Source organism: Anopheles merus, chromosome 3R, assembly GCF_017562075.2.
Source record: "Anopheles merus strain MAF chromosome 3R, AmerM5.1, whole genome shotgun sequence".
In the NCBI taxonomy this organism is placed as follows: Eukaryota; Metazoa; Arthropoda; class Insecta; order Diptera; family Culicidae; genus Anopheles; species Anopheles merus.
The window spans coordinates 43,204,725-43,228,027 of NC_054084.1; the positions used below are offsets into that span (position 1 = coordinate 43,204,725).

General features: G+C 41.9%; 4 protein-coding genes across 4 annotated transcripts; all 4 read right to left on the minus strand.

Annotated features, from left to right (window-relative positions):
- Nucleotides 1-1,035: 1,035 nt before the first annotated feature.
- LOC121595795 lies at nt 1,036-4,564 on the minus strand. The gene is made up of 4 exons (XM_041920021.1): nt 4,456-4,564; nt 3,906-4,011; nt 1,760-1,922; nt 1,036-1,682 (listed from the first exon to the last, which is right to left on the minus strand). The coding sequence occupies exons 1-4, from the start codon at nt 4,483-4,485 to the stop codon at nt 1,163-1,165; spliced, it is 819 nt and encodes a 272-aa protein (XP_041775955.1). The 5' UTR covers nt 4,486-4,564; the 3' UTR covers nt 1,036-1,162.
- A 4,428-nt stretch (nt 4,565-8,992) lies between these two features.
- On the minus strand, nt 8,993-10,446 carry LOC121595796 (larval cuticle protein LCP-30-like). Its single transcript, XM_041920023.1, has 4 exons — nt 10,363-10,446; nt 9,747-10,300; nt 9,513-9,678; nt 8,993-9,416 (listed from the first exon to the last, which is right to left on the minus strand). Exons 1-4 carry the CDS (start codon nt 10,375-10,377, stop codon nt 9,345-9,347), a joined length of 807 nt encoding a protein of 268 aa, XP_041775957.1. The 5' UTR covers nt 10,378-10,446; the 3' UTR covers nt 8,993-9,344.
- A 2,339-nt stretch (nt 10,447-12,785) lies between these two features.
- LOC121595800 (endocuticle structural glycoprotein SgAbd-2-like) lies at nt 12,786-13,665 on the minus strand. The gene is made up of 3 exons (XM_041920028.1): nt 13,511-13,665; nt 13,191-13,373; nt 12,786-13,111 (listed from the first exon to the last, which is right to left on the minus strand). The coding sequence occupies exons 1-3, from the start codon at nt 13,517-13,519 to the stop codon at nt 12,923-12,925; spliced, it is 381 nt and encodes a 126-aa protein (XP_041775962.1). The 5' UTR covers nt 13,520-13,665; the 3' UTR covers nt 12,786-12,922.
- Nucleotides 13,666-16,536: 2,871 nt separating this feature from the next.
- Nucleotides 16,537-20,339, minus strand: LOC121595798 (endocuticle structural glycoprotein SgAbd-8-like). Its single transcript, XM_041920026.1, has 3 exons — nt 20,166-20,339; nt 19,885-20,091; nt 16,537-16,900 (listed from the first exon to the last, which is right to left on the minus strand). The coding sequence occupies exons 1-3, from the start codon at nt 20,175-20,177 to the stop codon at nt 16,706-16,708; spliced, it is 414 nt and encodes a 137-aa protein (XP_041775960.1). The 5' UTR covers nt 20,178-20,339; the 3' UTR covers nt 16,537-16,705.
- Nucleotides 20,340-23,303: the final 2,964 nt, after the last annotated feature.

The following is a 23,303-nucleotide window of genomic DNA, read 5'->3' on the forward strand; positions in this document are numbered from 1 at the left end:
ATGAAATTTGCCTCCGTAAAGGTCAGGTGCCAGGACCTACAAGTAAAAAAGAGAATATTTATAGAGAAATAAAAAGAAAGAAATAATAAGAGAGATAGAGAGAAAGAGAGAAAGAGGAGAACAGATAGAGAGAGAGAGAGCGAGACGAAGTTTGAGAATCATCTAAAGAACAGCGTTCGAGGAAGAACCAATATGGTGGCCAAAAATATTTGTAAGCATTAAAAGGATTGCTAACGAGCGAAGGATGATCGCTTTCACGGCGGTGATCTAGTTTGAAAAAAGCAATGAAGGAAATCAAGAGCAATATTTCCAATGTGTGCGGGTGATCTTGACATTTAGACCTTGTATCGCAAGCGGGTTAACCGAACAGTGTCGAACCATGGAGCATCCTCTATTTTCCGGGGTTTGCTGATTATTATGATCGCGACTTCTTCTTCCTCTTCTTTTTCGGGTCGTCAACGAAGCGTGCAGAAAACATGCAAATCAACCGTATTAACCATAATGATGTAGGCGTATTGTTTGCGACAAGATCAGCGGCATGTGAGCAAATGGGTGAGGATCCGAAAAGCCAAACACACAACACCTCATCAACCATCCCGAGCAAATCCTTCAGATGACGTACGGCGAGCGTGTGGTTCGCCTTTGTTCGCCACTGCCGCTGCACAGTGGAGACACTTTGGGGTGGATTTGCATAAATCTGCCCTCAAGTCAAATGCGACACCGTTTATCTTGTCAGCCAGTGTTGCTCAACTCATTAGAGCATCGGAGTGTTTCTTCGGGCCATGTTTCGGTAGCATCTGCAAACGAAGCATCATCAGCACCACCGGAAGCAGTTAATTTGTCACCGTACTTTATGACGTTCAGGTGGCCTTTCGGAGGGATCTGGAGGGGTTGTACATACCTTCGGTCTGCCTCTAGTCGGTGATATTTTATGGAGGTTAATTTTATACCTTTATCAAAACAAGATCACATCACACCGCTCGATGTGACTCGTGTCGTCAAGGTCGTAACAATTTTTCATCATCGTGTTTGTGGGGGGAATATGTTTATGGGGCAACAACTTTCAAAATACAGAGCACGAACCGCTTATCAACTAACCTAAATGGATCATCGCAGCTACGCGGTGAATCCGTAAAAGCTCGCTGAAGCTTTCATTCACTCGTCACGTTTTGGAGAGCTTTAGTGGGGCGCTGGTGGCAAAGCAGGGACGGCTGTGCAGCGAACTGTCATTGATCGGATCGGACCGATCGGTTAGTATATTAGGCACTGTAGTCGTCTCGATCGGAGGCTGTGTTGTCGTAGCACGCACGGAGTTACGATCGGAGCTCGCAGCCGTTGTGAGGTGATCTATACTGTCGATGCTATTAGGATGGGGAAGGATTTTTGATCGTTTTTCGGAGGAGCCGATCGCAAGACTCTGTTCTTTGGGAGACACCACAGGAAGGTACGCCGTTCCAGGCCCAGGAAGAAGTGACTGACGAACGTCGAGTTCCCCTGATGCTGGTACGGGTAGGTATGCCGTTCCTGGTCCGGACAGTAACGACTTCCGGACATCCACTACACTGGAGGCGGTGTTAGTTTCGGACACCGAAGGTATACCGTACTCAAGATAGATGGATGGTTTCTTGATATCGTACGAATCCGCTCGGAAAGGATCGTACGAATACTTATTCACTTGTTCGCTGCAAGAGAAAGAAAACAAAAGCATGTAACAAAGGTCATAAGTAGGATCCAGGTCCTTTTTCAGAGATCCACTTACGCATACTCTCCGGCTGGGTCGTACGGTGGGAATCGGTAGGGCTCGTGGCCACCCTCATAGTTGCCGTAACCACCATCATACGGTATGTGTATGTGGTAGTACCTTCCGCGATCGCCATCGTCATAGTGCACGTACCGGTACCGGCTCAGATCCTCCACGTAGTCTCCCGTCCCGAATGGAAGAAGATATCACGATCGCTCGTTAAACACATGTCCATCTCAAATTACACGATTAGATATGAATAATTCTCCTGTCCGTCATGGTTAATGGGATACGATTTAATTCAATTTTTAACATTACAATTAATATTAACACAACTTATGTTCGGCGTCCGCTCTGGCAGCCTCGGTCTGCAGATCATTCGATAGCAACGGAAAACTCCTGTAAACATAAATGTTTATGATGTCCAATCAGAAACAAATTATGCAAATTTCCGCAGCTGACACACCACCCAAACGCTCCTACCAGTGTTCAGCGGTTTAGAGAAGTCGTCAAAAAGGGTTGCGAGTGGACCGACAAACACATTATCTTGATTTGATACGCTCGACCAATACGCGCTGGTTTCACATCATATACATTCGAATTGTGCGGGTCTGTTAGTTTTGAGGGTGATTTGATGTGTCTGCGTATTTCCGTTCAATGCAGATTTTCTTCGATAGATAGCTGCGTGTGTCCAAGATGTGGTTAATAATTTGGAACAAAATATGGTCGTATGATTGAGGAGCATGGAAAACATCACAATTTAGCGTAGTGACAAAGCATAGTGTCATCTTTTTGATTGGAAATCCCAATCACAGACACAATCACTGTATGCTAATCGGAGTTCCTAGCATCAATTAAATTAAATGATTGATGATTTGGAAAGTTTCCTGGGATCATTTAGTTATCTGCAAATATCTTTTGCATATATTAAAATCTAATCGATTTTGAATGGTTCAAATGTGTCAGTGCCTTTTTCCACCTTCAGGTTTAACTCCTTGTAACTGCTGGGTAAGTAAGATTTATGTTTCATTAAAATATTTATTAACGTGAGATGAACAAGGAAGTTACCCTATTAAAGGAAACCCTTTCTTTTTTTCTCTCTCTCTCAATCTCTCTCATTATCTCTCTCATTCTTTCTCTGCTATCGGTCTTTCGTTGGTCAGTTCATTGAAGAGCATCTTGTCGTGACATGGCCCGCTCAACAGAAATTATTCTTTTTGAACTACCTTGTGTTATTCAAGGTGAAATATATGGTATTTTTATTGTTTGAATGATAGTTGATTTAAAAGCTTTAGTTAAGCTTGGACGTTTATTTGGAGTTTTTATTGAATTTTTTTTTAAATTTTATTGTTTCTTTATATTTTTTTGCAAAAAACCCTTGAATTTAAGCTAAACATTTGCAAAATATATTCAAGAGAGAACAAACAATTTGCAACAAATAATAGTAACAAGAAACACATTTTTTCTTGGATTAGACATATTTGACATTAGTAAACAAAGTCATAATGTTTGAAAAAGAGACACTTTTTCAGGCAGTTATCTACTTTCTTTTCTATGCAAAAATGTACAATATTTGAAGTTTTCATCGTGATCAAAAAGAACCACTTTAGTACTGCCGTATTGCATAGTTTTGTTACTTGTACAATGTGATTTTTTTTCGACAGTATTTCCCTACGGTAAGGTGAATGCCAGTATTTCTTTATAGTTTTTGTCATTATTTCAACTTTAACTATTGCTGAGATAGTATTTATGTAGATGGACGTACACAAAATATTCTTTCACTAATTTTGCCTCAATGTTAAACACTAGATTCAACAAGAATTTTTGAAGCATCTATTACTTTAATTTAGTTCAAAAAGATTATTGTAAGGACATGCAACAACGCCACAAACCCAAATGTCAATAAAAAGTATATCAAAACTCATAAATAGACCGAGTATCCCATACTACGTACAGATAAATATAGCTTAACTTATTATTGATTAATCTAAGCCCAGTCTGTAAGTTCACTGTTTACCGAGCAAAATGTCAAGATGAAGGGTTTATACAAGAACACGTTGGAATTTTCCAGGACTTTTATGCGACGAAACGTCTATCTGTTAACACACTTAATTTTACATTTAATTATTTCCTTCTTCCCACACGAATATTAAACACAACTCACCTTCACCTCTGTGCACGTATTTTCCATTTTTGTTGTACTTTCTCGGGTTATACTTTCCATCGTTCGGTGCACATAGAGCTATGTGGCACAGCAAACAGAAACAAATCTGCAAAACGAGCCAATCAGAGAAAAATGGGTATCACTAAAGAATTCTTGTTGCACATTCCACACATTCCTGGACATTGAACGCATGGCGTCGTTGGAGACACATCGTTAAACGGGTTAATCAATTCCGGAGGCACACTTAGTCAGTTCACCAACACAATAGGTAAATCATTGCGCCACTAGCACCAACCACAAGGTCGATGACGATCGTCGGTTTCCGGATAGTTCCCAGGCATTTGTTGATGACACTATTCCCACCTCACCCAAACCCACACACACACAAGCCCCACAATTTCATAGGGCAGCTGGGGATAGTGAATAAAGTTTTCACCATCCCACGCACCAGAGACACCCGTTGATTGACATTCTCTAAGCGCCACAAATCCGATCGCGGATCGTAAACCATCCTGCATTATAGTAACTGTGTGTAACTGGGATGACTCACTAAGATGGACGTCGGTGTGCGGTACTGCATTGCCACTGGATTGCCACTGTCCGGGTCGGGTTGGCTCGAAGTTGCACGAACTCGCCTGCGAGCGCGTACTTGCGGTGTCCGTAATTGATTAAATCAAACTAAACTGAAGCTGCGGCAAAGTTCCTATTAAATACTACACTGACGCGGTGTGGTCGCAATGTCCAGCTAGATGGTCGGTTTGGGAGAATGCCATACGCGAATGAAACAAAATGGGGGAGAGCTTGTACTACGGCCTTCCTGCGCGGTGTGAGAGGCGCGAAAAAATATGACAGTAAAAAGTTTATGTTTATTGCCCGTCCGAAGACGATCGATCGGTGATCTGGGGACCGACACAACACTCGCCCGTCAATTGCACTCTACGCGGCTTCCATATGCCGGCGCCGACGGGTAGGGACGAGCGAGGCTTAAGTATTCAGGATAATTGCGCTCAATCGTTTCTGCCCAAAAGCGGGCCCGCTGGCGACGCTTGCTTCCGTGCGGTCCATCGATCCTGAGAGGGGTGAGATTGATCACTCAGCGAGATGCAGGGCACCAAAATTTGGAAACATCTCATCGGTAATGGCAAGGGAACGGACGGTAGTTAAAGCTTACCGATAAACCACTCGCAAGGCCACCCAAGGCCGGTGATGTGAACGAGGGTCAAGGTGAAACGAACCGAATCGAATAGAAAGTAGTGCCCACATCGATCGTACCAGGAATGCACCCCTTTCCCGTGAACACACTACCACTCATAAACCTGTGACGAACAAATGCAAAAGTTACGCATTTTTAACACTTTTTTATAGCTTTATTTACATATAAGGCAAATGAGCGGAAGAATAAGATGTGTACGGTTTTTATGGGTCGTAAAATCGTTCAGAATCATCTGCTCACCCCCTCTTTTCCGGGGCGCATTTGTGAGGTAAAGCGAAAGTGGCGTTTATTAGACGCCCAGTAGCATAGGCAATCGTGTGTTTGTGTGTTTAGAGATTAGATGACAAATCATCGAGGGTGCTACTCGTGTGAATGGATCGTTTTGTACCGAATCAACTCACTTTCGGTCACCCTTGGGTCAGGAAGGATGCGGTCGACCTTACCATGCTAAAAGATGGGTTCGTTGAATTTCGTACATGGCGTGCAAGTCCTTCACCGGGGCCGAATACGATCGATTGTGGGAAGAGCCGATGAACGACGCTTTAAATGGAGAGAACATTACAATTGTGCAGAATTTATCTACATACAGTACGGAGGTGGTCACTGTTGCCGTATGCGTACATCAATTTGCAATCCTTGAGCTGTACTTCATTTTCGATCGAATCTTCGAATTTCGAAAGTAGCGTTTCTAAATGTGTTGTGTTTGGGAGCGTGCTGATGAAACGGAGCACTCAACGCTATGGTTGATGGGTGGTTGTACGAAGTGCCAGTTGACGTTTATTACAAAGGAGAATATATGGTGTATGCAACGCTGAAATATTTAGCCTTGTGGTGTCTCAAAATGTATGCTTTCGTATTGGTGGCACTTGTTTTGGGGAAATGTTCGGTTAATTAGTATCATTTACGAAAACTGCCTATTTAGTGCATTTTGGTAAGAAAAATTTATTTCTGAAGCTTTCAAAAATTTAATAAAAAAAAAATTAGCTCTTGTTTTTTTGTATTTTTTAGAAGGAAAATTGCTTTTAAAATTATTATAAAAAATGCAGTACAGTGAAACCCCTCATAACGAGTACCCCTTATAACGAATTTTTCGCATCTAAATCTGACTTGCAAATCTAAATGCTCTACGAATACTCCTCTTAACTAGTAAAATCAAGCATAACGATCAATTTAATTTTTGTTCTTGATAAGAAATTGTTACCAACGTTTCAAGAGTTTCAATACTCTTAAAGAATCGTTAAACATCAAGCTATTTCCAAAAGAGGCAGGTATAAGTGTGGAGGAAAAGTGTAATGGAGGTGACACATTAACACCCACTGCCAGTTAAAACTCACGAAATCATACAAAAATCGAAAAAGCCGGAACGGACCGTGAACGCGTTCACTCCACGTCCAGATAACTCTTTTCAGTTCAGATAGCGGAGCTGAGTGTTTTGCTGCGCTTATCGGCAGGTGAAGTAAGTGAGGTAGTGCCATCAGTTTAATTTATCCACTTTTTCCTTCTTATTTGATAATATTTTGACGGCCGTGGAAGTGGGCAGAACATGGATTTTAGTTTGTAGTGTACCTCCCTAAGAAGCGTGTGTAACACAAGTGTGAGGTGTATTGATAGGTGTGTTCTTGCATGCATTATTGATCTACTAGCTCATGACGGCAAACATTTCGATACTAAGAATTGATCAATGGACTACTTTTGGCCACTTGTAGGTGTTCCGTAAAAACAATACGGTGGCCAATGGGCGGCTGTACGTTTGGCAGCAGGATTCTGCACCATGCCATACGGCCGTAAAAACACGCCAATGGCTCACTGCCAATTTCGACCGATACACCAGCACCGTCGTTTAGCCACCCAGCTCCCTGACCTTAATCCTTTGGATTACTTTGTGTGGGGCACAGTTGAGCGGGACACCAACAGGGCGTCTTGCAATACCAAAGCGGAGCTGGTGGCCAGAATAAAGGCCGTGTTTGCGGCCATCCCCAGAGACATGGTTGTCCGGGCTTGCGCGCGGTTCCGGAAGCGGGTGCAGGCGGCCAGCGACGCGGAGGGGGGGGGGGTACTTCGAATAAAAAATGCCGCAAACATGGTAAGCTAAAAATTCCTTTCCTATTCCCTCAGAAACTGTCAAATGTATATTCTGTTTTCTCCGACCTTGCGAGTTCATGTTTGAAAATTATTTATTGGTCATATCCAGGTATATAGCCAGGTATCATGTAGTACAAAAACAGTTTAATGTGAAGTTAAAAAAGATCAACTGTATACAACATTTAATAAAGATTCCTTTTATAAAGAAATGTACATCTAAACTAGTAAGCCTGATATAAAGAACATGCAAGAAAAAAATCTAATTTTGCCATGAGTCAATAAAAACGTCTGATTTTTCATTAAAAACCATAACAATCTGGATATTTAGTTTGAAACTATGCACTGGATAGTCTTTTTTAACGCTGAATTTATTTATCTTAATTTATGATGTAATTTTATGATGTGTGATGTAAATGTAGTTTTTCAACACAAAAAATCCTCACAGTTCATTTGCAGAAAATTATAAGTAAATATGTATTACCAATAAAAACGTATTTAATGGTAGGTAACAATAACGGCACGAACATAACCTAACGTCTGTTTAAGGCAAAAGGCTAAGACACACTTTAATGACAACTCTGGACATGAAAACTCACGCATGAAAAAACATCGGTCATCAATTGAATGCATCCAAGATGATAGAATCAACTCAATTTCATCAGTTGTGGAATTTTTTGAATTATTTAGTACACGAAAGCATACATTTAGGCGTTATGTTTACGTTTGATTTAACAGGGATCGGCAATCTGTGGAGTGATAAACATCATTAAAACTTTGACGTTGATGCAGTTTTTCACTTCGGACAGTTTATTGTATTGTGCGTTGTTAATTATTGAACGACATTTTGTATTGCTGTAGTAAATACATTTTACAGCAGAATCCTGCCCAAATTACTATAAACAGAATAGAACAAGAGAACACCCCGACGAACCGCGCAGTTTTTAGAACAATAGTTGCGGCGAATGGCGAACTAACAAGAGCGAAATGTGCGGCCGTCAAAGTGTTAATACAGCAAACTAGGTTTTGTTACACGACAAATCTTTCAATTAAGAGCTCGAGTTATTAAATAATTAAGTTTCTCAAATATATAAATTGCTAATTAAATATGTACAAAAAACTAGAGTAGCTGTACGGTTATTGCTATTTAGTGCAACATGCGTGTCTAGCGCAGATACAAACCGACCCAGATGTTTGCCATTGATCTTAACATCATAACATTATTCATTCGTTCACATTGTCTACACTTCCTCGTTTCTAATTGTTAGTATTTATCGGTGAATATTTAGAAATGCGTTGGTAATGCGTTGGTGTTGTAGAAATACCCGGCGTACCAAACGTATTTGTAAACAAAACAACAAAAATGAATATACAAGACTTTTACATCTGACGAGCTGAAGGAAACTAGTACACAATTAATCGTCATGCTATTTAAGCAGCCAATATTGAAATCTAATGAAAAAGTGTTGACGATATCGTTTTGATCGTTTTGAGTATGGAGGGCAAAATGGGCTATACTTCTTCTTCTTCTTCTTTGGCGCAACAACCGCTGTCGGTCAAGGCCTGCCAGTACCCACTAGTAAAGTGAGCTTGGCTTTCAGTGACTTATTGTTACCATAGCAGGATAGTCAGTTCTGCGTATAGGAGCACGGTCTATTAGGGACTTGAACCCATGACGGGCATGTTGTTACGTCGTACAAGTTAACGACTGTACCACCAGACCGGCTCAGGGCTATACTAAATTAACAAATTAGCTTCGACTTTTGTTTTATTAATGCAAAAACACAAATAAAAACCTCAATTATGTGAGGGAGCAAATTGCTAAATTTTGTATTATTTTATTTAATTTTTAATTTCATTGGCTTAGGATTACATCAAACACAAATTTTAGGATTACATTCATATGAATAACAAAATCCAAATTCAAATCGTAATATTTGTTGCTATGCCCTGCATTATAATATCAACGATCCTCCTATAAAACAATCTTTTATAGCACATGTACGCCGTTACGAAAGCGTTACGTTTTTGAATTTGTCTTCGCATCTCTTCGTTATATGAAGCATTCGTTTCCAAAGATTTGATTCTCACCAGTAATACAGCGTGGCCGTTCCTCAAAAAGTGAATCTCACTTGGTTTCTCTAGATTCACTTAGGTTGTGCGGCTAAATATTTGAGCAGTTTTTCGATCGCCGGTGGCACCTTTGGTATATGGTCACCCTGTGCGAGATGGTAAAAAAATACATTAATCATGTTTTTAAATTCCCATTGGTGATCAACCATGAGCATTAGTCACACATGGTTTACTCATCGCACCTGCGGCAGAAAACCGTTGCCATCAGCGACATAATCGACTCGATAAACTACTCCATCATCTCCGACGTACTGATAGAAACCTTGCGAACGAAGTCCTTCCGCAGCAGTGCCCTTGTCTTCGATGCGTCCTGCTTCTTCCGCTAAAATTCCGTTTTCGGTTTCAAACCTACACAGATAGTTTACAAAGCACTTATCACTTAAGAGTTCTGTTTCAAATTGCCAAGCCTCACTCACACATAGTGGTAACCATCGTTTTCCACTTGGTTTTCCAGACGTATGATTTTCCATCCGTCGGGGGCGTATGCTGGTTTGGGAGCAACCTTCACCTGGGCTATTCTAGCCAACGTTGGAACAGGGGTAGGTGGAGATGCAGATGGTGCTGAAGCAGTGGTTGCTGGTTTTGGTGGGTTAGTATCAGCTGCACTTGCTCCCGCTCCAGGAGCACCTGCTCCGCCACCTGCACCGCCCGAAGATCCTGCCCGACCTGCTCCGCTGCCACTGGGACCTTCCACGTGCTTGTATCGATTGTCAACGTGCACGTAGCGGCCATCATTTCTAGGCACGTATTTACCATCGTTGCCCGAATTGTATCGTCCATCATTTCGATTGTAGTAGCGACGATCGTTCGCGTAACGGTACGTATTGTACGGATATTGAAGATATCTAGGATCAACGTACGGCTGGTATGGTCGGGGCCGCTGAGTGGTCAGCTCTCTCGGCGATGGTCTGTACTTGCCATCGTCCTGACCTAAGACGCATGCCAATATAGCGCCTAGAACGATAAAGCTCTAACAACAGGCAGTTTAGTAAGTTTAAGTTAAAATCAATTTTATTTCACGCTACTACTTACCAAATGGAGACGCATTGTGCCTCTAAGCGTGAATTCACCGCAAGTTACAACCGTTACGCACAATTAGAAAAGTGTGTTTAATTTCCGTTCATCATGATTGTCTTTTTATATACGCCCAGCTGTACTGTGGCGCTTCATAATCATTCCTTGACATAAATCGAAAAGTCACATTTCCCAGGGATGATGAATTTATTTGATTAGAAACTGATGCAAATATATTCATCGGAAAGGTGTCGGTTCTTCCAAGCATCGCGTAAATATGAGCTGGATTCTATATACCATTGAGTGTGGTTCAACTTGCGCGTCGCACTCACAACTGCCTCTGTATCGCAAAATCAGTGAACATTAAATTTATTACAAAAATGCTCGATATTTTTCACCTTTTCGCTCGTGTCCCCTGGAGCCCGGTAAGAGTTATTATCCTGCCACCGAATGTCAATTGATAAACCAGATGAACCTGTTGCTGTTGTTGGGGTGATAGATGGAGAATGATAAGTTTTTCGTCTCGTAAAATACACTAATTTAGAGGCTGGTCGAGTGTAGCTAGAATGTACACACATGTGCAAGAAAAGTATGGCAAGTGAGCTTTGAGTCAGTTGTGTGAGAGACGTGGGCGTAAACGCATTGTCGTTCTACTGTGGTGCATTTGAAGTTAAACACCTCGTGAAATTAAGTGCTATTGTTAAAAATTGGGTATCCATTTTACTATGTTAACTACATGTTACTTTGAAGTGATTAAAGCTTGTAATTGGAAATATAAGGTTTAATTTCAAATAATACTGTAGGTCTTTTTATATTTTTTCATATTAAATATATATGCTTATAAAGTGACCTCCATTTAATCGTGTCGCTTAGGTCAATCAAGCACAACTAAAAAGGAGTTTAACACTGCCAAACAAAAATAATAATGAAACAGTTAGTTTATGGGCTTGTCCTTTAAAAAATGTTTAATTAATTGAAACAAATCCTTATTACAGAAGTAAATTTTTGAGCAATAAAATAAAATTCATGTGTATTGAAGATATGACATAATATTAAAACCACCACTATTTACAAAAAAATCATACAATAATGTATTATATTCAACGATTGATTCACTAGGCTGAAGTTTTAACCACGCGTCCATGGTGAAAATTGGTGGAAAAAGGTGGGAATTGGTGGGAATGATTAAAACCTATGTCTTACCTAAATTTAATATATTTTGTAAGATACGTTGTACATAAATATGTAATCTAATATTGTACAGTTTGAAAAATAATACAAAATATATTCATTTCTAATTCGTGAAATATCATTAAACAACAATTTTCACGTTCACATTCACACAATAATTGAATATAGCTCTGTTTTAAATGGTGATTATAACATAACAGTATTGAAGTTATAAAAAATCAACACTCCAACCACATAATCTGGTACAAGTGAATTTTGCAATAAGCAAAATGACCTCATAAACAATATCACCGTAACGTTTCGTACGATTCACCCACTCAGAAATATTCCATAAGCCCAAACAGAACCTATTGAAATTCATACAGACGCAACTCACCTACCCTCACACTACATTCAATTGAATGCGTAAGAATACGTCTCAAGACCTATTTTTAAACTCTCATCGGGACCTCTTCCATTGACTGCAATCGCCCACGAAAACAAAATCCAAACAAATCCTCCACTACGCAACCATCGCGAAGATGTCCCCTTTGTCATCCTGCGCTTACCTCCAACACGGACCGGATCTTCTTGTCCGAAGATTCAAGGTTTCAGGTGAGATTTCACGGTCTCGCAGTCTTCGTTCGTGTGGTCTCGTTGGATCGCATCGCTTCGTCCATTTGTTTAGCATACGTGTGATACGCGCCGATACAGACCGGAAAATCGAAGGCCACTAGTTTCGTCATTACGATGGGTATCATCATCATCATTACTATTATTATTATTAATGCTATTACTACCACAAGGCGGGCATGTGTTTGGATGCTGTCGATATAAATCTTTGTGGGTCAGATACCAGGAGAGCAGTATAAAATTATACACCGATACGTGCAAGGTCGCTTGTGGATTGCATTGCCGCCTGCTCGATTGGGGATTTTAAATTCGAAACAGCATCACACAGGAGTCAGAAACAAAACAGCGATGCCAGCAAAAGCAGTCTGTTTGCATAACCCATCGCCATCTTAAGCGATACTCAATGTCAAGTTCAGCGGGCGCGGGTGTAGAGGGAATAGAGGATTTTTTCGCTGTAAATAGAAGCTTTTTTGCGTATAAAAAAGTAAACAAATGAGTAACTGCAAACAAACTATCAAAGCATCGCTTTTCCCTTGGATAGCCACTGATTCGGTAGAAAAGAGTTCAACGAACGAGTAAGTGACGAACCCATCTGTTAAAGACACACACGAAAAAGAATGTTGTACGACACCATCAGCTAGTTTAAAAGAATGGTGGTTTTTATTTCCTTTGTCACTTTACGCTTCAGAAACATGACTAGTTGCTGCCAAGTGCCCGGGACCTGTATCACTAACTTATTTTGGTAAAAGGGGGCAGTGTTTGCTAGCTGCTTTTACTATACGGAACCACGCTTGTTCCGGCTCAGGTTTGCCAGCAGTCGGAGAGCGCGCTCAATTGCCTCCGGGATTGGTGGTGGGGTCGGCAGATGGTCACCCTGTGGCTGGAAACCATTCTCGTCGGCGATGTACTGCACCGAGACGCGATTACCCTCCGGGTCGGTGTACGAGTACTGTCCCTGTGCCACCTGTTCGTACAAAATAGATCGATTGAGGGATTATCCGCAAGTTCTCGAAAAGATGGATGTTTCTCTTCTGTTCACCTACCTGAGCTTGCTCTTCTCCCAAATTTTTCAGTGTACCCTGTTCTTCCGCCACAATGCCATTGGAGGTTTCGTACGCATACTGGTATGTACCGTCCGGGTTGACTTCCGCGTCCTGTCGCAGCACGGTTGCGTCCTTATCTGCCACTACGGTTGCGATTAAGGCGATCACGAGCACACTGGCGAGCTAAAACACAGGCACATAAAAGCGAAATAGTTTGCACATTTAATGGTGATCCTTTAAAACACATTTTTAGCACCGTAATGTAATATAATCCAAAAATCGTGAAATCAACATTATTTCGCACTAACGCCACTACACACCTTATTCATGTTGACAGTGTACACTTTGATTACGGCCACACGGAAGCTAATTCCAATGCTTAACGTCACGCTAGAAGAGAATCGAAGAAGAAATACACTACTGTTGGCTGTCGAGCTTGGATCCGATATCTGGCAGCAGCCGAAGCGAGGCGTTGGCTATTTATATCGGTTCGTGCGACAATGTGCGATCGCTTTTTTTGTTTTGTTTGGTGTGTGTCTTCTGCCGAGATCGTGTCGTTTTTCGGATTTTTTTTTCGTTTCGAGTTGTATGGGAGAATTCGGCTCCAAAAAACACGAGCCAGCGTCCGGTTGTCCTAGCAAATCACCATAAGGCGCACACCGATCGTTTTCTTCTACCTTCTTCTGGACAAACCCAGGCCACCCAGTCCACGGGGAATGCTTGATAGAAACGATAAAAGAAGGAGACAACACGATAGAAAGAGAGTAAAAGAGAGAGAGAAAAGACAACGGAGGGCCTAGAAACAAGTTGTTCGTTAGACAAAATTTGCATAAATTTCAACGACACCCTCCACAGTCGGAAGATTTGATTGCCCGTGCGGATCAATGGCAGATGGACCATCACCGTCCGGGGCTATTGCATCATTGACAGGTAGTAGTAGTAGTAGCCATCCGCGACAGACGACACAGCAAGCAGAAGAAGATCACACAAAAAGCGCACCCAAATCGTTATGATCTAGGCACACACGAGCATGAGGTGATCTTGCAGGGTCAAACTATTCTCTCTTTCTCTCGCCGCTCCTACACATTGCCATGATTTCGAGCAAGATGTCGAAGCTTACCTCTCTAACTGTATGCTTGATATGCCAATCGCAGGAATGCAGCTGTTGTGTCGCAGTGCCAGCTAGTCGCCTCCACGGGTCCCTGAAAACCAATTTTAGCTCCATAAATGCATTCAAATCCAAGGGCATTTCGCGATAAAATATGCGTGCCGCTGCCATTTGCACCCCGCCTGCACGAAGGAAATGATTCCGAACGAGCGATAGTGAAAGCACCCGCCGTCGAATGAAGCCGTGCTGAAGTCAATTAAGTTAAACGATGTAAAATATTTGCCGATTAGCAAATTCGGTACGCATCATGTTGGGGAGGAGTAAGGAGAATCAATACCCGTGCCACATCCTGGACGGATTGCGATCGTTAAGATGGCCCAGCACAGGATTACGGGCGGAAATCGTGGTGGTAACGCCCAGCCGTAAATATTCTTTAGGGCTCATGAATATTCATATTTATACACTAGCCCGAAGGCGGCGGATGTTGTACGGGCTCTCGTGAGCATAATCAAAACAATTAATAAACACCGCTTCGTTCGGTGCTGCTAAATCCATCACGCTTCCAAGAAATTTGTATCCGACTCGAGGGCTAACTAACAATGGAGAGATTGGAGGATTGGGAGTGTTTTTGTGTTGGTGGCTAAATTTGGTGAAGATATATTCCTAGTGGGCTATTCTATTTCCATGTAATACTATTTAAGAACAGTGGGTGAAAATCCTCTTAACCGGAAATTAACCTTCTTGTTTTTGGGAGTGGATAAAAGCTTACAGATGCAGTAGGAAATATTGAAAGTATTTTTTAAAGTTTTAAGTATTTCAGTTATACACAGGGGCGGATTAAGCACTACGCAAACTAAGTGGCCGCTCGAGGAAACCACCTTCCCGCTCACTATAAAATGTGCTTCTAAATCTTTCTCTTGTTTAGAATTTCTCATACAACTACTCGCTCGACGCTTGAGAAAAGCCTACATTCGTGTGATCGCTTGGAGCCTCAATTCGTGTCAATTCACCACTGGTTGTACATGTTCAACTTCCTTGCGATGTGAAACCTAAAATAGCATAAAACCTATTAAAATGAATATAACTTTCTTGTAATATGTGTATACCAAACGCACATACAATCTTTTCAACAAAAAAGCTCTGAAGGGCATAATATTCGATTATTTTATCATTCAGAATTAAATTTAAGCAATGGGTGATCCATCAAGACAGCCACCAGCTCCGGTAAAGAGATGAGGTTGTGTAATTCAGTGTAATTTCGAATCTGGCGGTGTACCTATTATATTTCGAAACATGTGTATGTACCTATTAAAAAACATTTTCAGTCCGGTTTAATTAAAAAAAATACGTAAAAATATAGTATTTTCTGAAAAGGTTCAGAATGTAGTACAACAATACCTAGAATATTTTAAAGTTTTAGATTTTCTTGATATTTTCAATATTTTTCTGTAAAACTTAAGTTTTAGTTCTTAAATTAACTTCCTATTGATTCGTTCATTTAGTTGTAGATTTTTGTGTATGTGACAGTATAGCTTAATAAAAATAAAAATATATTTTTTTGTTTTCGGAAATAGCTTTATTTCATCTGCATCAGTAAAACAGTGAACACAGTAAAGAATAAACTCGATAATGAATGTAACATATACTTCAAACGTCCCATAGTGACTTCTGCCAACCAATTTGACTAGGCGATTGAAACAAAGATGGCGCCACACTGAAAGAAGGCGCATCCTAAGGTGCGCAAAGCCTGTGTAACGTACGTAAGCCGATACGGCTTCCACATAGATACCCACGAACCAACCAAAAACCATAATCTTACCATAGTTCATTCATCCGGACACTCAGGCCCACCCAATGCCACTTGCCTTGAGATTGAAACGTTCGTTTCGCTTCGCCAGTTTATGGTGCTGATCGGTGCGTTTTATGAGCAGACGGCCCATGTAAGAATGAAAAGCTCGCAGGCAGAAGCGTCCGATGCGCGCGCGCGAATCATACACAGGATGCTGACGGGTGATTAGTTTGATGGGTGGCAAAAACAGCTATCGATGTGTCGGAGGGATTAACTAAAAAGCCTACCTGGGTGAAGGATAACGCTAGACGCTGATACGAAACGCTCGATAATGATGACGCGATGTTGTGTTCAACGATTAGGAGATGTGCGAAGATTTGTTGTACCTTACAGTGCGGAAAACGATACGTGTGCCACGAGTGTGAATAAGACAATTGGTTTTATATTAAGATACAGAAAAGGTGTTATGATTTATTCACATAACTTGTTGGGTATAGGATTGTCCCGCGACGTGTGGTATGAGCGAGTAATGTATTTTGTTTTCACTGTTTTCTAAACCTAAATGAGCGACTGACGATGGAGTTTTTTACGTGCTAAATGTGTTCGCTTTCCTCTCTTTCAGTACCTCCGCGAAGCATCATCACTCGGTGGCAGACTGGCCAAGTACTCGAGCGCACGCTGGATTGCTGGCGGGATCGGTGGTGGCGTAGGCAGGTGATCACCGAGCGGCTGGAAACCGTTCTCGTCCGCAATGTACTGCACCCGAATGAGCTGTCCGTCCGGTGCGGTGTACGAATACTCTCCTTGAGCCACCTGCAAAAACGAATAAGCTGCTTAGTGGCAATGCGACGAACCTCACCGTTTAACCTTCTGCGCCAGGACGAGGTGTGAACGGGTGCTCATGACTGCGCATGAGCTGCTCACGATCGAAGGACGAGTTTCGATCGGAGTGGTTTAGTCGATGGATATCGGCGTAAGCTAGCCACAAAGTATCAATTAATTACTCGTTCTCTGCGCGGCACACGACACACGCATTGAAACGGTGAAGAGGATGATTGCTATCGATCGTTGTGTTGTTGTCTGATCGTGCCACTTGTACAGTGGTGCAGTTGGTGTCTGTGTGGGATTGAAAGTGTAAGTAAATAAATAAACCAATCCGCCGCAAAAGGGCTTTCGCAACAGACCGACAACGATAAATGCTTACCGGTTGGCAACTTGGTAGCATTTGCGATGGTAAAATTGTGCAATTGGCTATCAGTTTGGCGCTTTAGGCTATCGCGTTGATATTGTGAGATTTTTGTTTCCCAAATTTCAGCCCGATGACTTTAACAATTGCTCCATCGTAAAGCATGAGAATCAAGCTGATTAAAATGGCAAACTATGGCCAGAAAAAAAATGCTTCAAACCTAACCCTGTCACCGCAAATCTGCTGCTTTATTGCAAACTAAGCGCCACGCTCGGATTTGCAACATTGGTTTTATTGGTGGCTTCAAAAATCATAACGAGATTGAACCATATCATTGCCCACCCACCCCACGGGGGGCCATGATTGCCAATTGGATCGTCAAAGGTTTGGCCAACATTTGACACTAAAAAGACAGCGGCCGTCGCTGCACGCCAACCTAAATAAAAACACTCGCCCGCACACCCGTTGTAAGAGTGTGGCTGATGGGACTCCCGGGCACACTTTACCGAAAGGAAGCCAATTAACCTTTCCGAAGTGCTGCCGTTTTATTTTTCCACCACCATCTCTCACCCATCGACGGGTCACAAGCATCAAAAAACGAGAGAAAAAAAACCGAACCAGATCATTGCGCAACCAAGCCGCGGTAATCCGTGTGACCATTCGGATCTGGATCCTGTTCGATTGCAGCAGCTCCGGTTGTGCACGGGCGGGAACGGGAACCGTATGGCGTTTGCATATCTGCTCGTCAAAAGCCAACAGCTTTTCAGTCAAAGTGATCATGTCAACCCGTCTCCGAAAGCACAGTCACAGTAAATTCTCTCGACTGCCAGTGACATCCATGACCTTAGGGGAGGTGCGTCACCATCAGCCCTAGAAATTCCATCGAACGGTGCGCTGGGATGGCGATGAAGCAAACAGCTTAGAAAGAAAAGTCACACTGACGAACGGGCCCGTCAGCGGGTCACAGGGCAATGCGGGGGCCAAAAGATGCTATAAATATTTGCTTGGTAAAGCGGATTTGATTAATGGACTGACAGCAATTGAGGGTGGATTGCCGCATTCGCGGGAACGGGTGGGTCGGGTTGCTTTAATCGATGCAATCAGGGGCGCGTTTCACATTTCATTTCACTCTTACATAAAAGAATATTTTGTTTCCCCCAACAAGCTAACTGGGTCGAGTCAAAATGCTTCCTAGCGTCGGGTTTGTTGAGTGTTAAGGTCAGTTGCTCAAAAAAGATTACCAAACTGTTCAATGTATGCAATAGTATCAATCTATCAATACAATCAATAGTTTTGTCAATGGTATAAATCAAGAACTCTAAGCAAGAGCCATTGTAGTTTGAATATTGTGATCGGGTTATTATAAAAAATACTGTGTTAAAAACAAATCTTAGTTTGTATCTTTCAAGACGGCATGTCAAAAATAAAAAAAATAATGAATTCGAACAGAAGGTGTAAAGGCGATTGTGTTTTAAATGAATGGGATTTCAAATCGAACTATGAACTAAACATCTTATGAACACTCTCAAACGATAAATCCTCATTGAACGATACAATTGATCATTTGTTACATTTACATACATTAATCTCATTTTTTATAACAATTTAATCTTTTCAAATAGGAACCAAATATATTATTTTGTGGAATCCAGTCGATTTACATAACTTTAGGATGTTTTTTTTAGTTCGAAATTCGGACTCTAAACAGCTCTCTAGATACAAAACTACACATGAAGCCGATTTTCAGCCTACATTTTTTATACCTTACATTCCTATTGCTCGTGTTCGAGCTAATTTTCTGATTAGAAGGAAATCGCTTATTATGATCGATATTTGTTACTAAAGCTCGTGTTAATAAACGTTAGACCCATTTGAAAAGATTTAAAACAAAACAAACAAACAAAACAAACAAATTGTTTTGAGAAGAACAATTGTTTGATTGCATGAACTTTAAAAACAAATTAAACTGATTTTAAGCTGCTAAATGGGAATGGAAAATACAATTAGAAATGGGTACAGGCAAAATGTAACAGAATTGTTAAAATTGCACATCTATTGTTATTAAAACTATTGACGGTCAGTCCCTGTTGGTAAAAAAAAATCGCCAAGCGCAGTAAATCAAAAATTCCTACTAGGATCCATAGAACCATAGAAGTCCTCTATAGAACTCCTGCATATGTACAAAACTATCAAACTTTAGCATGTTAAACCAAAAATCTTCCGCCTAAGGTCCGTAGGTCAAAGGTGCAGCCCGCCGACGAACATTATGTTTTGAAGGACCGGATGGGATATATTTAGATACATGTCTAATTACTTTTTGACCCCGGTTTGAGTGTTTATTATCAAAATCAACGTGATTGAACTTCAGCTTCACTATTTTTATCCAATCCGGCCTGCACACACAAAACATTAAACGACCTTGCGCTAATCAATGAAATTATAAAACGAAAAGCCAAACCGAAGAAGTCTAAGCCCAATCGAAAAGGATCTAAAAGAAAACCTAGCTGTCGAATCGAAAATAATATATTTACACTTTCTCTCTATGAAGACACATTCTATAACCGTCCTTTTCGAACCGATTTCTTCTTTAGTAGAACTTTCACCATCTCACCTGTGCTTCCTGCTCAGTGCCAGGATTTTTCAGAAAACCCTGCTCCTCTGCCACAATACCATTGCCCGTCTCGTAACTCCAACTGTAGCTTCCGTCTGGGTTCACCTCCTGCTCTTGGCGTATGATGGGAATCGGTTCGGTAGCCGGTCCCTGTGGAGCACATTCCACGCCGCCGAACGCCAGCAACAGCACGACACAGGCGCAAATCTGTACACACGAAAGGGTATGCAATATCGTAAGCATTAACACTTGGGGCACTCGAACTTTTTCACCAAACTTACTATCACTTTCATTCTGGTTTCGTTAAAGCACACACAAAAACTGACGTCCGATTGAAGTGTTGTTGTATTACACGAAATTAAACGCTGGAATTAACTCCGACGAAAGCTGTCAATGCGCTGGGCGATCCTGCTCGGAGGTGGTGACGTTACGTTCTGCCGCTGGGAGGGCACTTTGTGGGAGATATTTATACATCCCTCTCGGAGGTTTCGCTGCGGAGGATACGGTGCTGCCGAATATCGCGCGCTCGTGCACTTATGCGGTAGAGGTGCGCTATCGACTATACACTACCTCCACCGTTGAGTGTTTGGTGTGATTGTTGCGGAGAGAAGATACGGGCAGAGCAGCGGAAAGCTGTGTCCGAATGGTGTGTGTGTGTGTGTGTGTGTGTGTGTGTGTGTGTGTGTGTGTGTGTGTGTGTGTGTGTGTGTGTGTGTGTGTGTGTGTGTCCCTTTTGCCGCTTCTTCGTGGCGATCTCTTCGTCTGACACACTGACTGGCCACCAAAACCTACCGACCCCAACCTATGCACGCATACAGTGCTCTGTCTCTGTCTTTCTCTCTACCCATCCCCCGTCTGCAAACAGTACAGTCGCACGCGAACTGGGAGGTACTTGATTATTGTTATTATTACCATAGTCGCAGCTCATGAAGAAGCCGGCACGCCGGCCGCTGGACAAGCTGAAGATGATCTTTCCCGCCTCGTCCAGCATCAACCGCCACCGCCTCAATTTCGTGACATTTCGGCCTCGTCTCTTCGGTGCAGTTGGTTTGAAGTACGCAGCACATGAAAGGAGGGCGCTACCCAGTGCCATCTACACCTCGGCCACATGTTGGATGGCGCTTCGCCGTAAAGTCAAGGGGACAGATTCGACGATATGGGCAAAGACGGGTAGATGCAGAAAGCAGAGAGTGTTTGAGGGAGCTGGTGGTGGAAACTTAAGCCACTTTTATTTTCATTTTGGATGATCTTCGTTCGAGCACTGGGAAATGATAACGGGACGGTGGTACCGTGTGAAGTAACCGGGCAAATTAACCGTAATCGATTTTATTTTATTATTTTGATTGCATTATTACGATAACCTTTCAACATAGTCAGCAGCGATGACAGTGTAATAAACTAGTGCATAAAAAATAGGTTGAGGTGGGCTAAGTTATTATTCTTCATTATTTGGCATGTACGCACTAGTTTTAATGTAGTATTTTTTTCATTTTAAGAAATGCCTATTTTTTGCACAAAAACAAAGATGATATTTATTTATCGTAGACAAATAGTTTGTCCAGCCATAGATAAAGCTGTTTTTTTTTTAAATAATATTTAACCATTTTTGGTCCTCACAACATCCCATCTTTTAACCTTAGGTTCAATCAAATCGCCTGTGATAAAACCAAATCTAAATGAATGCAGACTTCCGATCGATGTTCGCTAGCGATTCCTTATTTGTCCTTCTTTGTGTCGATATAATGCTGCTCTCAGAACGATACACCAAACAGCCTAACCGTTCGATCCATTCATGGGGAAATACCATCAACGTACGACAAATTATTGCCTTCCGTTCAGCGGACACCAGTCTAATACCAGAATGGTATCTTGCCATCCACTAATGGATTTACCCATTCGCATAAAACCACCGCACCTAACGGTAGCTCAAACCAATGGGTCGAGAATCTTCCAACAACAACATAACACAAAAACGGATACTGCTTGCGATCAGGCCACTGAAAAATCAAGTTATCAATTATGACGCCCGTTCAACTCCGTCGAAATCAGCATGACTCCCTCGTACGTTCGAAACGGGGCGAGATGTCAAGGAAGATGTGCGTCCCCTTTCGTTCGTAAAGAGTGAAACCAGTTTCACCTTTAAATCTGCCATCCGTACGTGTGCGTCCGCTTGGCAAGAACGCATACGCGAATGCGAAACATGCGTAAAGCGTCGTGAAGATGCTCTGGTGGACATCGGCGAACTTCGAACCCGTTCGCGAGTGGCCACACCAGACTGACCTTATGAAGTTGTGACTTGGGGAAGAAGGTAAACCCGTATTGTGACTCGATCCGAAACGCCACACCACATATAGAGATAAAAAAAAAAAGAACCAAAGAAAAGGATGTCAGCTTGGTGGGCATTGCGGAGGCCACTTCACAGATTCTGGAAGGCGTATATTCCGCTATGACTCGTCTGCCTCGCCATGGTCATCAGAAAATGATCATCATTGTTGCTTGGCATCCCCGACCGAACTACCAACTACCGCGGACTAGGAGGACACGTTCCTCCTTCTCCCGCCGTAGATGCCCAATCGCCTCGAACCGGTGGCTAAACGTAGCAACAATGAAGAATTGATTTATTATCTTCAGCATAATTGACACCTTCAAAGACGTTTGGCTGATAAAAAGACGATATTCTTTGGCGGAGTACAGCGGCTACACTGTAAACTGCACGATGCTGCACATACATATGTGTGTATTTTTTACGTTCCAATACATCCTCTGCCTGAAAGGCTCGACGTATTGCAGAGTCAAACGAAACGGTTCGTACATGGTATGAATGAAATTGTTCCAACGTGTAAAGGTCTATAGTGGACGCTGTTTGTCTGTGGTATGTTTTATTTATCTCACAACATGTGGGATAAGGTGGTCGAGTCGTAAAATGGACATTGAAGTTGAACGCAGCGTAAAAATGTCAAAAGTTTCAGCAATTGGATTAATAGTCGTCGGCTACGATGCCCTACGTTTCAGGGTGTGGTGGCGACTTTTGAAGACATTATTGGCTATAAGTGAGGATAATTAAGCGAAATGAGTGAACTCGTGAACTTACAATATTTGCCCCTCTTCTTGTAGAGCAGATGCAAACTAAGATGGTTTTAGCAATACAAGTTCTATTTTTCACGCATGATGGGGGATATTGTTTACTATTAAAGTAAAAGTGAGTTAATTTACTGTTCGTCAAAATTATTCCGATTAAAACTGTTACATGTTGTGAACAGATGACGAAAGCATAAAGCTGAAATATACAATACTTTCATAACAATAGATATGACACATAACATTGAAGTTTAATTTCTAATATTCAACCCATCATACGTACGAGAATTTCATACATCCATGGAGCTCTCATAACGCCTGAAGCTATGCAATTTCCCATG

Bases quoted from the DNA above. Each gene is read 5' to 3' on its own strand.
- LOC121595798 (XM_041920026.1), bottom strand. The intron at 16,901-19,884 runs GTGAGATGGTGA...TCGTTTTTGCAG, and splicing joins GCACTGAGCAGGAAGCACAG to GTGGCTCAAGGAGAGTATTC.
- LOC121595800 (XM_041920028.1), bottom strand. The intron at 13,112-13,190 runs GTAGGTGAACAG...TTGTACGAACAG, and splicing joins TGGGAGAAGAGCAAGCTCAG to GTGGCACAGGGACAGTACTC.
- LOC121595795 (XM_041920021.1), bottom strand. From the start codon at position 4,485: ATGCAGTACCGCACACCGACGTCCATCTTA. The intron at 4,012-4,455 runs GTGAGTCATCCC...CTCGTTTTGCAG, and splicing joins GCACACCGACGTCCATCTTA to ATTTGTTTCTGTTTGCTGTG. The intron at 1,923-3,905 runs GTGAGTTGTGTT...TCGGGACGGGAG, and splicing joins ATACGTGCACAGAGGTGAAG to ACTACGTGGAGGATCTGAGC.
- LOC121595796 (XM_041920023.1), bottom strand. The intron at 9,679-9,746 runs GTGAGTGAGGCT...CTATCTGTGTAG, and splicing joins AACGATGGTTACCACTATGT to GTTTGAAACCGAAAACGGAA. The intron at 9,417-9,512 runs GTGCGATGAGTA...CATCTCGCACAG, and splicing joins GCAACGGTTTTCTGCCGCAG to GGTGACCATATACCAAAGGT.